Genomic DNA, 10,674 nt, shown 5'->3' with positions numbered 1-10,674 from the left:
TTGCACAAGGAGCTCCTGCCGTGAAGAGAAAGAAGACGGCTAAAGACACACAAAATTAGAAGTTTATACTTTTTTGTTTTATTAATATTCAGACTCTCCAGGATTTCATGTCAGATTTTTATGATTGTTGCAGCAGCTTTAATGAAAAGTTGCGACAAAAGTAGCTATGTTTTTTATTCAATATATATATATATATATATATATATATATATATGAAAAGCACCTAAATATGTTCATTGTTAAATAAAATTCACATTCTCATATACCAACTATGTTTATTGTGAAGCATGCACTGGGAAATACCTCAGCACCTTATACAATGGCATTGTTATGTCATTTAACTTGAATAGAACGGTGTAACACAAAATGAACTTTGGTCCTCCCTGCTTACAGTAACACAAATATCTGTGTATTGACTTAAACATACTTAAGAATAAAATGACATTTTCCAGGGAAAAATTATAACCTTAAAAAAACAGCATAATCAGATGAATCCTCAGATCTCCATGTTCTCCTCAGAATCTTGATCTTATTTCACTGCTGAGTCGCTGGTGGTGGAGCTGATGTGGTTTCTTTTGTTAATGATCTGCTCTGTTCTGTAGAAGGTTCTCTCAGGTGTCTTTAAGTTTGTTGTGGAGGAGGTTCTATATGGAATTATATTCCTGCAGACTCTAAATTCTTCCTTTGTCTTATGAATTTCCAGTCTCTCTCTAATACTCTGTTCATGTGGTGCTGCAGCTGTGTGAGCTCAACAAGACCGCTCCGCACGTACTCCGCGCAACCCCCGCCGCGTGCGCGCTTAGGGCCTCCACTATTGACCGTGTAACTAGGAACTGGTAGGAATAAGTAGGGTCTAATTTTAATTCCATTATGATTGCTTTTTCGACTTTTTGTGTTACTGTTATTTAAGTTACTGTAGAAAGCACTTTGAGATGCTTGAAAGCAGTAAAAGCGCTATATAAATAAAGTTGAATTTGAATTAATAAAAGGTTGCAGGGTGCGCAACAGACCGCGGGGTTTGCTTTAATTTGCGTTAATAGTTGCGACCTCAACATCGTGAAAACCTGGAGGGTCTGATTATTTTGACCTCTTTTTATTTTTTGATGAATTTGTACATTTTTATTTACATCTCTGTTCTAACATTAAAATTCTTATGATTTATGCACTAAAAAAAGACAAAATTAATAGTGTTTTTTGTATAGTTTCAGGCTCATTGTGAAGATATTGTGATATAATAAAAAAAATATTACTAAGAAAAAAATTGGTTCGTACTGAAAAACTGCTTCTACGGTAAATTATTAGAGTTAAAATTAAAGTTCCATTAATTGTTACACACCAAAGAGTCTTTGGTGGATTTGAACTCATGACCTTCCAGTCAGGAAGTCAGGGCTTTTATGTTGAAGTTGTGTCTGTTTGAAAAGTCAGCCGCTTGTTGTGACCGGTGCTGGAATGACTGCCGGTGGCGCCTTGTGGAAACGAGCGAGCGAGCGAGCGTGTCTGCGTAAAGGTTGGACTCGTGAACAGGAAGCACCGGAGGAGTTTCACAAAGCAGCAGCTTAACCCTGAGCTCCTGAGTAAACAACAGCAAACAAATGCAAATCAAACTCCTCCAGCCGAACCACAGATATTTACCTACACCCCGGCGGCGCTCATGCCGGGATTACGAGTCATAGTTTCAATCTGAAAGTCTGGATGCTTTTTATGTTCTCTTTTAATCTGAGACGCGTCACCGCCGGCACGAACCGGGGGGAAGTCCTGAAGCTTCAGCGAAAGGTCAGGACATTTGAGTGAGAGAACACTTTGCCTGTCCTCTCAGTTCTCATAATGACTTCCTGCTGTGGAGGAGGCCCGTACACGTAATCTGGTAATTCGGGTAAAGATGTGCCTGATAAAAGTTCAAGGAAGTGATGTGGGGGCAGATGCTGACACTTTTGTTTTTCTGCACGTGTCTTACCTCCTTTGGCGTCTGCCTCCAGGACGGGAGCAGCGGCGTTCCGCGGTTCGCCGCAGTCGATGGAGACGCTCCGTTTGGATTTGAGCTTTAGCATCCCAGCGATGGCGCCGCCCGCCGATTGGCTGCCGGCCTTCAGCCCGGAGCTGTTGTGGGACATCTGGTTGGCCTTGGCTCCGCCCTTGGAGCCCAGGTGTGTGTTGGTGGCGGCGGCCCCCTGCGGCTGAGACTGCTGGGTGGCGCCGGGCATCTGGGCCCGGCTGTCGCTGCTGACCTGCTTGCCATGATTGGCCAGTGTGTTGTCCGTGTGCATTTGAATGGAGGCGGATTTCTGAGTGGAGAAGTGCAGCCTGGTGGTGGAGCTCACATCGCTAAGAGGCCTGACGGAGGAATGAAAAACAGATCAAATCCTCAACCTTTATTTCTCTTTTTTTTATTATTTGAAGAAACTTGTGTTACAAATTTGGAATTCTTTGATGCATGTGTGTATGTGTAAACGTATATTTTAGTGCTGTCATGCGATTCATTTTTTGAATGATTCATGAATTGTGACCTGTAATTAATCGATTTTAATCGCAAACATTTTTAACCCAATAATTGTTTAAAAAGCCTAGTTTTTAGATATTCTATTAAAGTTTGTGACATTAAGATCAAAATAAAACTAAAAAGGTCAGTTTATTAAGTTTTTTCTTTTATTCTAAAAGACTTCCAAACCTTTACTTTGACACCACCGAGCGGTAATCTTTTTTCAATCTTAAACAAATAAAAAAAATAAAACATTAAGTCCAGAATGCTCCAATTTACCACATCAAAAACAATATGAACTTTTCTGAGAAATCCAAAAATATTGAACACAAACTTCTTATCAATGCCATAATTCTACTGTTAGTTTACTTTATTCACCAGTTTATCACAACAGCAAGACAGTAGAAAACATTAGGGTGATTTTATAGTTTCCTTTAACAATTTGGGTGAATTTGGTCATTTTAAAGACTGGGATAAATCAGAAAAAAATAGAGAATCTAAGAATGAAGAAATGAAACACCGGAGCGGAATTGAACTTTTGAGACTTTTTTTATTTTTAAATAAACTTTTATTTCATCAACTGGACAAAAAAAAGCGCTAAGAGGTGAACTTGTTGTTTTTGTATAACTTCTCATGACGAACAACTTTCTCAAAAATGATCTAAAGTGGAGCAGAGTTCGTACGTGCTACTCGCGATGAAGCCGTTACCATGAAAAGGCGACACAGTGTATTAAACAGTACGCTTTAGCCTAAAAAAAAGGAATATAACAGGACTGACATTCTAATAATTTACTTATACTCTATATTTTTCTTAAATGACCATAGTATGAGCGAGATAAAATGCTCCACCAGGTGTACAGAACATGGAAGTAACCATCCAACGAAAACATTAGATTAATGACTGTAATTAATTAATTAATGGAGATTAACGCGATAAAGTGACAACCCTAATATGTGTGTGTGCGCGCTCTCATATTATTTTTATGTATATATTTATATACACATATACATATACACAATTTCCTAAGGATCAACATCAATATTCTATATTAATGTGTGTGGAGGTGTGTATTCAGGTCAAGATTTAGATACTTAAGTGGTGGAATAAAAAAAAAAAAATTAAAAAAAATTCCTTCATCCACTCCCCTTTTTGAGCCGGAAAATAATGTGTGTGAACAAAAAAAAGTGCATTATTGACATACAAATTTTGAAATGTATGTGTATAAATGTGTATTTTGTATGGTTGTAAGTAGTGCTGGGCAATATGGAAAAAATTGTGTATCATGATATAGATTTTTTTATATCACAATAATGAAATATATCATGATATACCACAATAAAGTGTATTTTCAGTAATTCTCAGTAAAAAAAAATAAAAAACAAAAAAAATAGAAATTGGAAAAAATTTCATTACTTGACTGACATTTTTTTTTAAGTAATTGAATAGTAACAAATAAGAAACTTTTTTTTTTAAGTGCACAAGTTTCTTAGTAGGAAAACACAAGTTTAGAAATTAAAAAAATAAATAAAAAAGATAGAAATGATAGAGAAGAAACGACCCTTTTCTATCGCCTACATGATATGTATCGTCATATCGCCCAGCATTAGTTGTAAGTATATGTGCTCAAGCTCAAAATAAATAAATGGCACATAAATGATAATTTTTGCTTTAAAAAAGCAACAAAAAGAAATCCAGCTTTTAGTAACTTATTTTATTATATATGTATATATATATATATATAAATAATAATCTTTGCTTTAAAAAAGCAACAAAAAGTAATCCAGCTTTTAGTAACTTATTTTATTATATAAGTTTATCTGTTTATTTTTAACTTTTACTTAATTTTTTTACACTTTACTAAAACTACGAATAGCAAAAAAAAAACATCCTGGTTTTGATTCAACCACTATTTATACTCACGTCTTCTCAGCTAGTCGACCAGCTGACCCACAACTACGCTGCTCCTCCGCGCACCCCCACACCTGAGGACAAGAGGACAACCATAAGTTAAAGTCCCATTAGATGTAACGCAGCTACAGTAGGTGTGTGACGTTTGTTCTCCACATTCGACCCATCCCCTGGGGGAGCGGAGAGCTGCAGACACAGCCGCGCTTAAGGAACCATTTGATAGTTTAACCCAAATCCAACCTCTGCGTGTCAAACAGGTTTTTGTGCGACTCGTCTGTGGATTTGAACTCGCGACCTTCCAAGTCTCAGGGTGGACACTCTACCAGACGTCCGCTGAGCTGGTCAAGTGAGTGGAGGCCAACCGCTCCGAAAAGGGAAGCAGACGAGGCCGAAGCCCGTCACCTGGCCCCTTAAAAAGATCAAAACTGAGCTGAAACTCGCAGGCAGCGTCTGCCGTACCCGCCCCCCCACAAACACCAAACACTTTGCAAACCACAAAAACTCCAGCACACATTTGTCAGCAGTGAAACATCTGCAGTGTGACGAACAAAAAAAAGCAGCTTTTTCACTTCCGGAGGAGAATTTCACTTTATCCACGCAAACAATATTTTTGATTTTTGATCTATTTTTATCCAACCGAGAGGGGGTCCCCCCACCCCCGGCTCTCGACTTCTAGCTTTCCTGAAACGGTAAACATGCAGCAGAATTTAACCTAATTTTGTCTATGTTCTTTGGTTTACTGTAACTTTTCAATCTTTAACACGATAATTCCAGTAAATTCTGAAGAAGAAAAGCGGCGCATGCCGCTTTTCTTCTTCAGAATTTACTGGAATTATCGTGCTAACGGTTAAGAAGTTACAATATATTAAAGATTTTGTGTTTAAGCATCACTGGTGATGCCGGATGGAGAGGGTCATTTACCAAGCACATGCAAGTCTCAACAAGATACCCCCTCTTCACCACTTACTCCTAAAGTCAAGGCCCGGGGGCCGGATCCGGCCCTCCCAATCATTTTGTTTTATTGTAATTAATGGCCCAATGTTATCCTGCGCTCCGTTTGCACTATTTTGGAGTTTAGCTAACATTTCAGCTACATGCTAGCTTTTTTGGTTAAATTAGGCTGTTTCTTGATGTTATCTTGGAGTTTAGCTAACATTTCAGCTTCATGCTAGCTGTTTGGGGCTAATTTCAGATTTTTTTTCAAGGTTTTTATACTATTTTGGAATTTAGCTAACATTTCAGCTACATGCTAGCTGTTTGGGGCTAATTTAAGATTTTTTTTCAAGCTTTTTATACTATTTTGGAATTTAGCTAACATTTCAGCTACATGCTAGCCGTTTGGGCTAATTTAGGATTTTTTTTCAAGTTTTTTTTATACTTTTTTGGAGTTTAGCTAACATTTCAGCTACATGCCAGCTGTTTGGGGCTAATTTAAGATTTTTTTTCAAGCTTTTTATACTATTTTGGAATTTAGCTAAGATTTCAGCTACATGCTAGCTGTTTGGGCTAATCTAGGCTTTTCTTTTTAAGTTTTTTACGCTAATTTGGAGTTTAGCTAACACTTCAGCTACATGCTAGCTGTTTTGGCTAATTTAGGCTTTTTTGTTTGTCTTTAGGCTGTTTAGGAGTTTAGCTTATATTTTAGTTACATGCAAGCTGTTTTGGTTAATTTAGACTTTTTTCTAGTCTTTAGGCTATTTTGAAGTTTAGCTAATTTTCAGTTACATGCTAGCTGTTCGGGCTAATTTTGGCTTTTCTTTTTAAGTCTTTTACGCTACTTTGGAGTTTAGCTAACACTCCAGGTACATGCTAGCTGTTTTGGCTAATTTAAGCTTTCTTTGTTGTTAGGCTGTTTTGGAGTTTAGCTTATATTTTAGTTAGGTGCAAGCTGTTTTGGTTAATTTAGACTTTTTTTCTTGTTTTTATGCCATTTAGAAGTTTAGCTGATTTTCAGCTAAATGCTAGCTGTTTTGGTTATTTTTTTTTTCTTTTTCTTTCATTTTTTTAAGCTAATTTGGCATTTACCTAATATTTTAGCTGGCTATCAGCTTCAGTGATTTCAGCTGTCAACTTTAGTGTTTTCAGATATAAGCTTTAGGGTTTTTGTCTATCAATGTCAGGCTTTCAGCAATCAGTATTAGCATCTTCATCAACCAAATTCAGGTTAAAGCATTTTCGCAGGTAATGTTATATATCTAGTTCATAATTATGTTAAAAAGATGCGTTTGTTAAAGTTTTTAAAATTTAGTTTTAGAGTTTTTAATAAATGTTGATTCTGTTCGGCCCACAATCTAAGGTGTGTTTTGAAATTTTGGCCCCTTGTGTGATTGAGTTCGACAGCCCCGTACTAAACAATGGCTGGTGAGGGCAGAAAGCCCCGCCCACTAAAAAAAAAACAGGCGGGCCCCAACCAGACCATCGTCTACCTCGGCAGGTAAACAGATGTGGAATCAGTCATTAACCGAGCGGCGCTGCGGCACACAGAGGAGACTTGTTCGGCGCCGGAGGATTTCATCACTCATTAACTCACAGGCTGCTCCTGTTGACCAAGTGTGACTCACTTTGCTTTGTATAACAAACTGGGAGGGGGGGCAGACGAATCATATGGTGAGACACTGACCTTCGAGGGGGCGATTACCAAGAGATAGGCTTATCTCGAGCCAATGCCAGCTTCACGGCCATGTCTGCCGCAGACGGCATTTCTGAGAATTTAGGTTAGAAAAAGGAACAGGATTTCTTCATCAGGTCGGGTTTATTTAGTTCTATAAATTTCTCCCTAAATGGTTTTCATACTAAGAATCTGGTGACGGTCTTTTTTATGAAAGTGTTGGTCAGAGGAAGAAGGTGGATCCTTTTGTTTGTTACACACGTTTCAGCTTTTAGTGAAGTAGAAACTTTTTTTTTTTAACCATCTGTCTGCTGGTTTTAGCCAAAAACAAACAAAAAAAACATGTATCTCGTTCTAGGACATAGTTTCTGCAGTGAGTTTCTGCATTAGAAATTTGCTTCAGAGTTGTTGCTGAGAGCTCAATGTTTACACCGTCTCCCTCTAGCTTAAAGCCCATCACACCCCCAAGCTAACATTACCAGTGCAACAAAAACGGCGAGCATTATCGGAGCTATCCAGCTGTACAGTTTTGAGACAGATGCCGGCTCGGATGAAGGAAATAAAAATGTAGTTGGATCTCGTCAACTACAAATGGATGCATCAGAAAGGGGCGGAGCAGGGAGCTTGTGGCCTGCTCTTTGTATTTTCTACGTCACAAATACGATCTTTTTTAAGCCGCATTTCTTAGCAGCGTCTGATTAAAAATAAATCTTGCAGCTACAAAAGTATATTTTTGCACCAAATCTTACTTTGAAGCTTAGTATTTATTCCGAAAAAACTGAATAAAATTCCTTTAAGGTGCATTTTCAAAACTGATCATTTATCAGTTTTTCCCAGCTGTTCAATTCAACAGAGATAAAAATCAAAAGGGCAATATCAGCTGATTAACCCCGTCCCAGGGGATCTTTAGGTCCATTTGTCAGAAAACTGTCATAGGAAGAATGAATGAAGGCCAACGTTGAACTTGTGATTCAAAGCTGACTCTACATAGATGATTATTGTTCAACGCAAAAGTAAACAAGAACAAGCCCCCAAAGTTCAGTAATAAAACCGTTTTTTCATGAAGGATCTCCAGTAGAAAAAGCTCCAATGTGATCTATGAGGTCACTTCCTGTTAACACCATGTTTGTGTGAAGCAAAGGGCAAAGCTTCGACTTCCTGTTGGAGGCGAGCTCAAAACCGAAAGTAGCAGGAGTCAAGTTAGTTCAGCGCAGCAACTGCCAGGTAATGGATCTGGTTACACAAGCAAGTGGATTCCCATTCATCCCAATGTAAAACAGACTAACTTCATTTACTTAAAGTTCAGTTTGCTAAATCAATTTCACGTCTACAGTTAGACATCCATGACGACTGTGCTGAAGGTAAATATTTATGAACCTCATTTCTTTTAATGTGATAAAACCATTTGGGGATAAGTGGTACAGAAAAGGGGCGTGGCATTCAGACAAACGGTGTTTGTTTGACAACCGTTAGGCTTGTTTTTCCTGCCTTTTTGGCCTCAGGTTTGGAGATGTCTTTGTCCAAAATGCTAAACAATTTAAAATAGACAAACATTTAAACCAATTCATCCTAAAAAAAAATAAAAGCCAAGACTGAGGCAAACCAATCACCTATTTTTGTTGTAGTTCCTCAAATGACCACTGGAGGGTGGCTTCATAAAACATTTCATGTTGGTGGTATTTATTACTAATGTGCAATTATGACAGCTATCAGGCTATATTTTTCCCTGTTTGATAACACCACAATCATCAAAACATTTCTGCTTTGTTTACATCACGTGACTACCAGCTACGGTGGCTGTATTGGTTCAGTTATTCTGCTCCCAGACTGCTTTGAATTTAGACTAAAGACTCTGGAAGAGTAGACCAAAGCTTTTTACCAAGACCACCTCAAAAGATGGGTCAGAGAGCGGTTCCTGGTTCCAGACCAGAGTTTGTATTCAGACTGAAATCTTGTTCCAGATTATCAGGGAAATGAACTCTAGTTCACTTTAAGTGGACCAAATGTGTCCAGTCTGAATACACCCCAAATGTATCTGAGGACTGGACTAAGCAATGTCGCCCACAGAAAATGACCTCCTTCCAGCTACAACCCAATTAAATAAATTCAGTCACCATTGTAACACGGTACAAACAGTACTATGTTTGAGCCAGACACAATCAGGAAGCAGTGATTGGTTGGTGTCGGTCTGAGTCATCGATTCCATGGTAACCACTCATTTACCAGAAGTGGTCTTGTTGGAAGTCCACTCCAATACCACTACAGAGAATTTGTGGATGTGGTACCATGTTTGAGGCATTGGATGACAACTGCATTAAATAAGTGGTAATAAAGGAAAAAATATGAGAATAAATCAGGATCATCAAGAATATGTTAAAAAAAGGGCAAAAATGGTTATTCTGACAAAACCAAAAACTGAGTAATAACTAGGGATGCCATGATTAGTCGACTAATCGAAAACTAATTTAATAGTCGATTAGTCGTTACTTTATATTATATGGAGCCAAAGTGTAGTAAAGTTGAAAGTTATAATGGCATTCTGCTAGCTTCATTTTATTTTGCCATTTACTAAGGTTTTTCAGGCTATTGTGAAGTTTGCCTAATATCTCAGTTACATGCTAGCTGTTTTGGCTAACTTGAGCTGTTTTTAAAGGGTTAGTAATGGGGTTGTATGGGGGTGTTAACTGTATTTCGCCTTATATTTACCATTTCCAAATGTTTTGGCATGTTTTGACCTTACTGCATGTCTCTGACGTGCACAGAAAAAAAAAGGAGAATGTAAACATTTCTCTGTACGCCCCGTTCTCCACGTGAATCGTCCCGTTTCAACACACAACAACAACAGGGGATGACAACAGTCTGTCACGTTAGCTAAGTACACGGAAAATTCTGACAACGATTCCTCTTCAGATGAAAGCATCACGCAGAAATGAATAAGATCTGATCTTTCACGGAGGAAGAAATGACTGGTGGACCGCTGCGAGTGTCGATGGTTTCATCAACGGATCTGCAGAGATCCTGCAAGCCACCATCAATGATTAATAAACTTAAGAAACTTCCAAACATGTGCAATGTTTTAAACATTCAGTTTACCTGTTGAAATCAGAAGCTTTTCACAGTTTAGTCGGTCTGGTTGTGCTCACAGTGTTCATTCACAATAGGCTCATTTCGATTGTAAATCTCGTAAATTTACGACTTTAAAAATCATAATTTAAAGGTTTTTTTTTTGTGACCCTAATACTCCGTCGGACCATAACACCGACGATTATAGAATTCAACTTTGCCGCAGCACTCACACATACATGTATCTGCAGACACCCTGGGTCCGCCTGCATTCTGCTGCTGGCGCTGTCTCACTCACATGACGTCAACGCGTCACGTGACCCAAATCGAGCCGTTTCTGAAGCAGGGCGAAATGCGAGTGTGATTTGTCGTTGATTTTGTCAAATTTTACAAAAACCTGCGTTTGTCAACGGTAATTATTTGTTATTTTTGATACATTAGAACATATGGAATATATCTGGATACTTATTTTAGCTTTGTCCCAGGCCATTACTAACACTTTAAGGCGGTTTTAGCTAATATGTTAGCTAGATGCAAGCTAATTTGGCTAATGTAGACTTTGTTCAGTTTTTTTAGGCTAATATGGAGTTTAGCTAATATTTCAGCTGCATGCTAGCT

The 10,674-nt window shown here is 38.2% G+C and overlaps 1 protein-coding gene across 2 annotated transcripts in view; it reads right to left on the bottom strand.

Annotated features, from left to right (window-relative positions):
- bcl9l (bcl9 like) overlaps positions 1-10,674 on the bottom strand; it is a 38,609-nt gene that overhangs the window by 11,193 nt on the left and 16,742 nt on the right. For both annotated transcript variants that reach the window (XM_024277225.2, XM_024277223.2), the window contains exons 2-3: positions 4,398-4,459; positions 1,955-2,331 (exon numbers count right to left, since the gene is read on the bottom strand). In XM_024277225.2, coding sequence (XP_024132993.1) covers positions 1,955-2,264 — 310 coding nt within the window. In that variant the 5' untranslated portion in view covers positions 2,265-2,331; positions 4,398-4,459. The remainder of the gene's footprint in view (positions 1-1,954; positions 2,332-4,397; positions 4,460-10,674) is intronic.

This window comes from Oryzias melastigma, linkage group LG13, assembly GCF_002922805.2.
Source record: "Oryzias melastigma strain HK-1 linkage group LG13, ASM292280v2, whole genome shotgun sequence".
Taxonomy (NCBI): Eukaryota; Metazoa; Chordata; class Actinopteri; order Beloniformes; family Adrianichthyidae; genus Oryzias; species Oryzias melastigma.
This window is presented reverse-complemented; position numbering and strand designations above follow the sequence as displayed.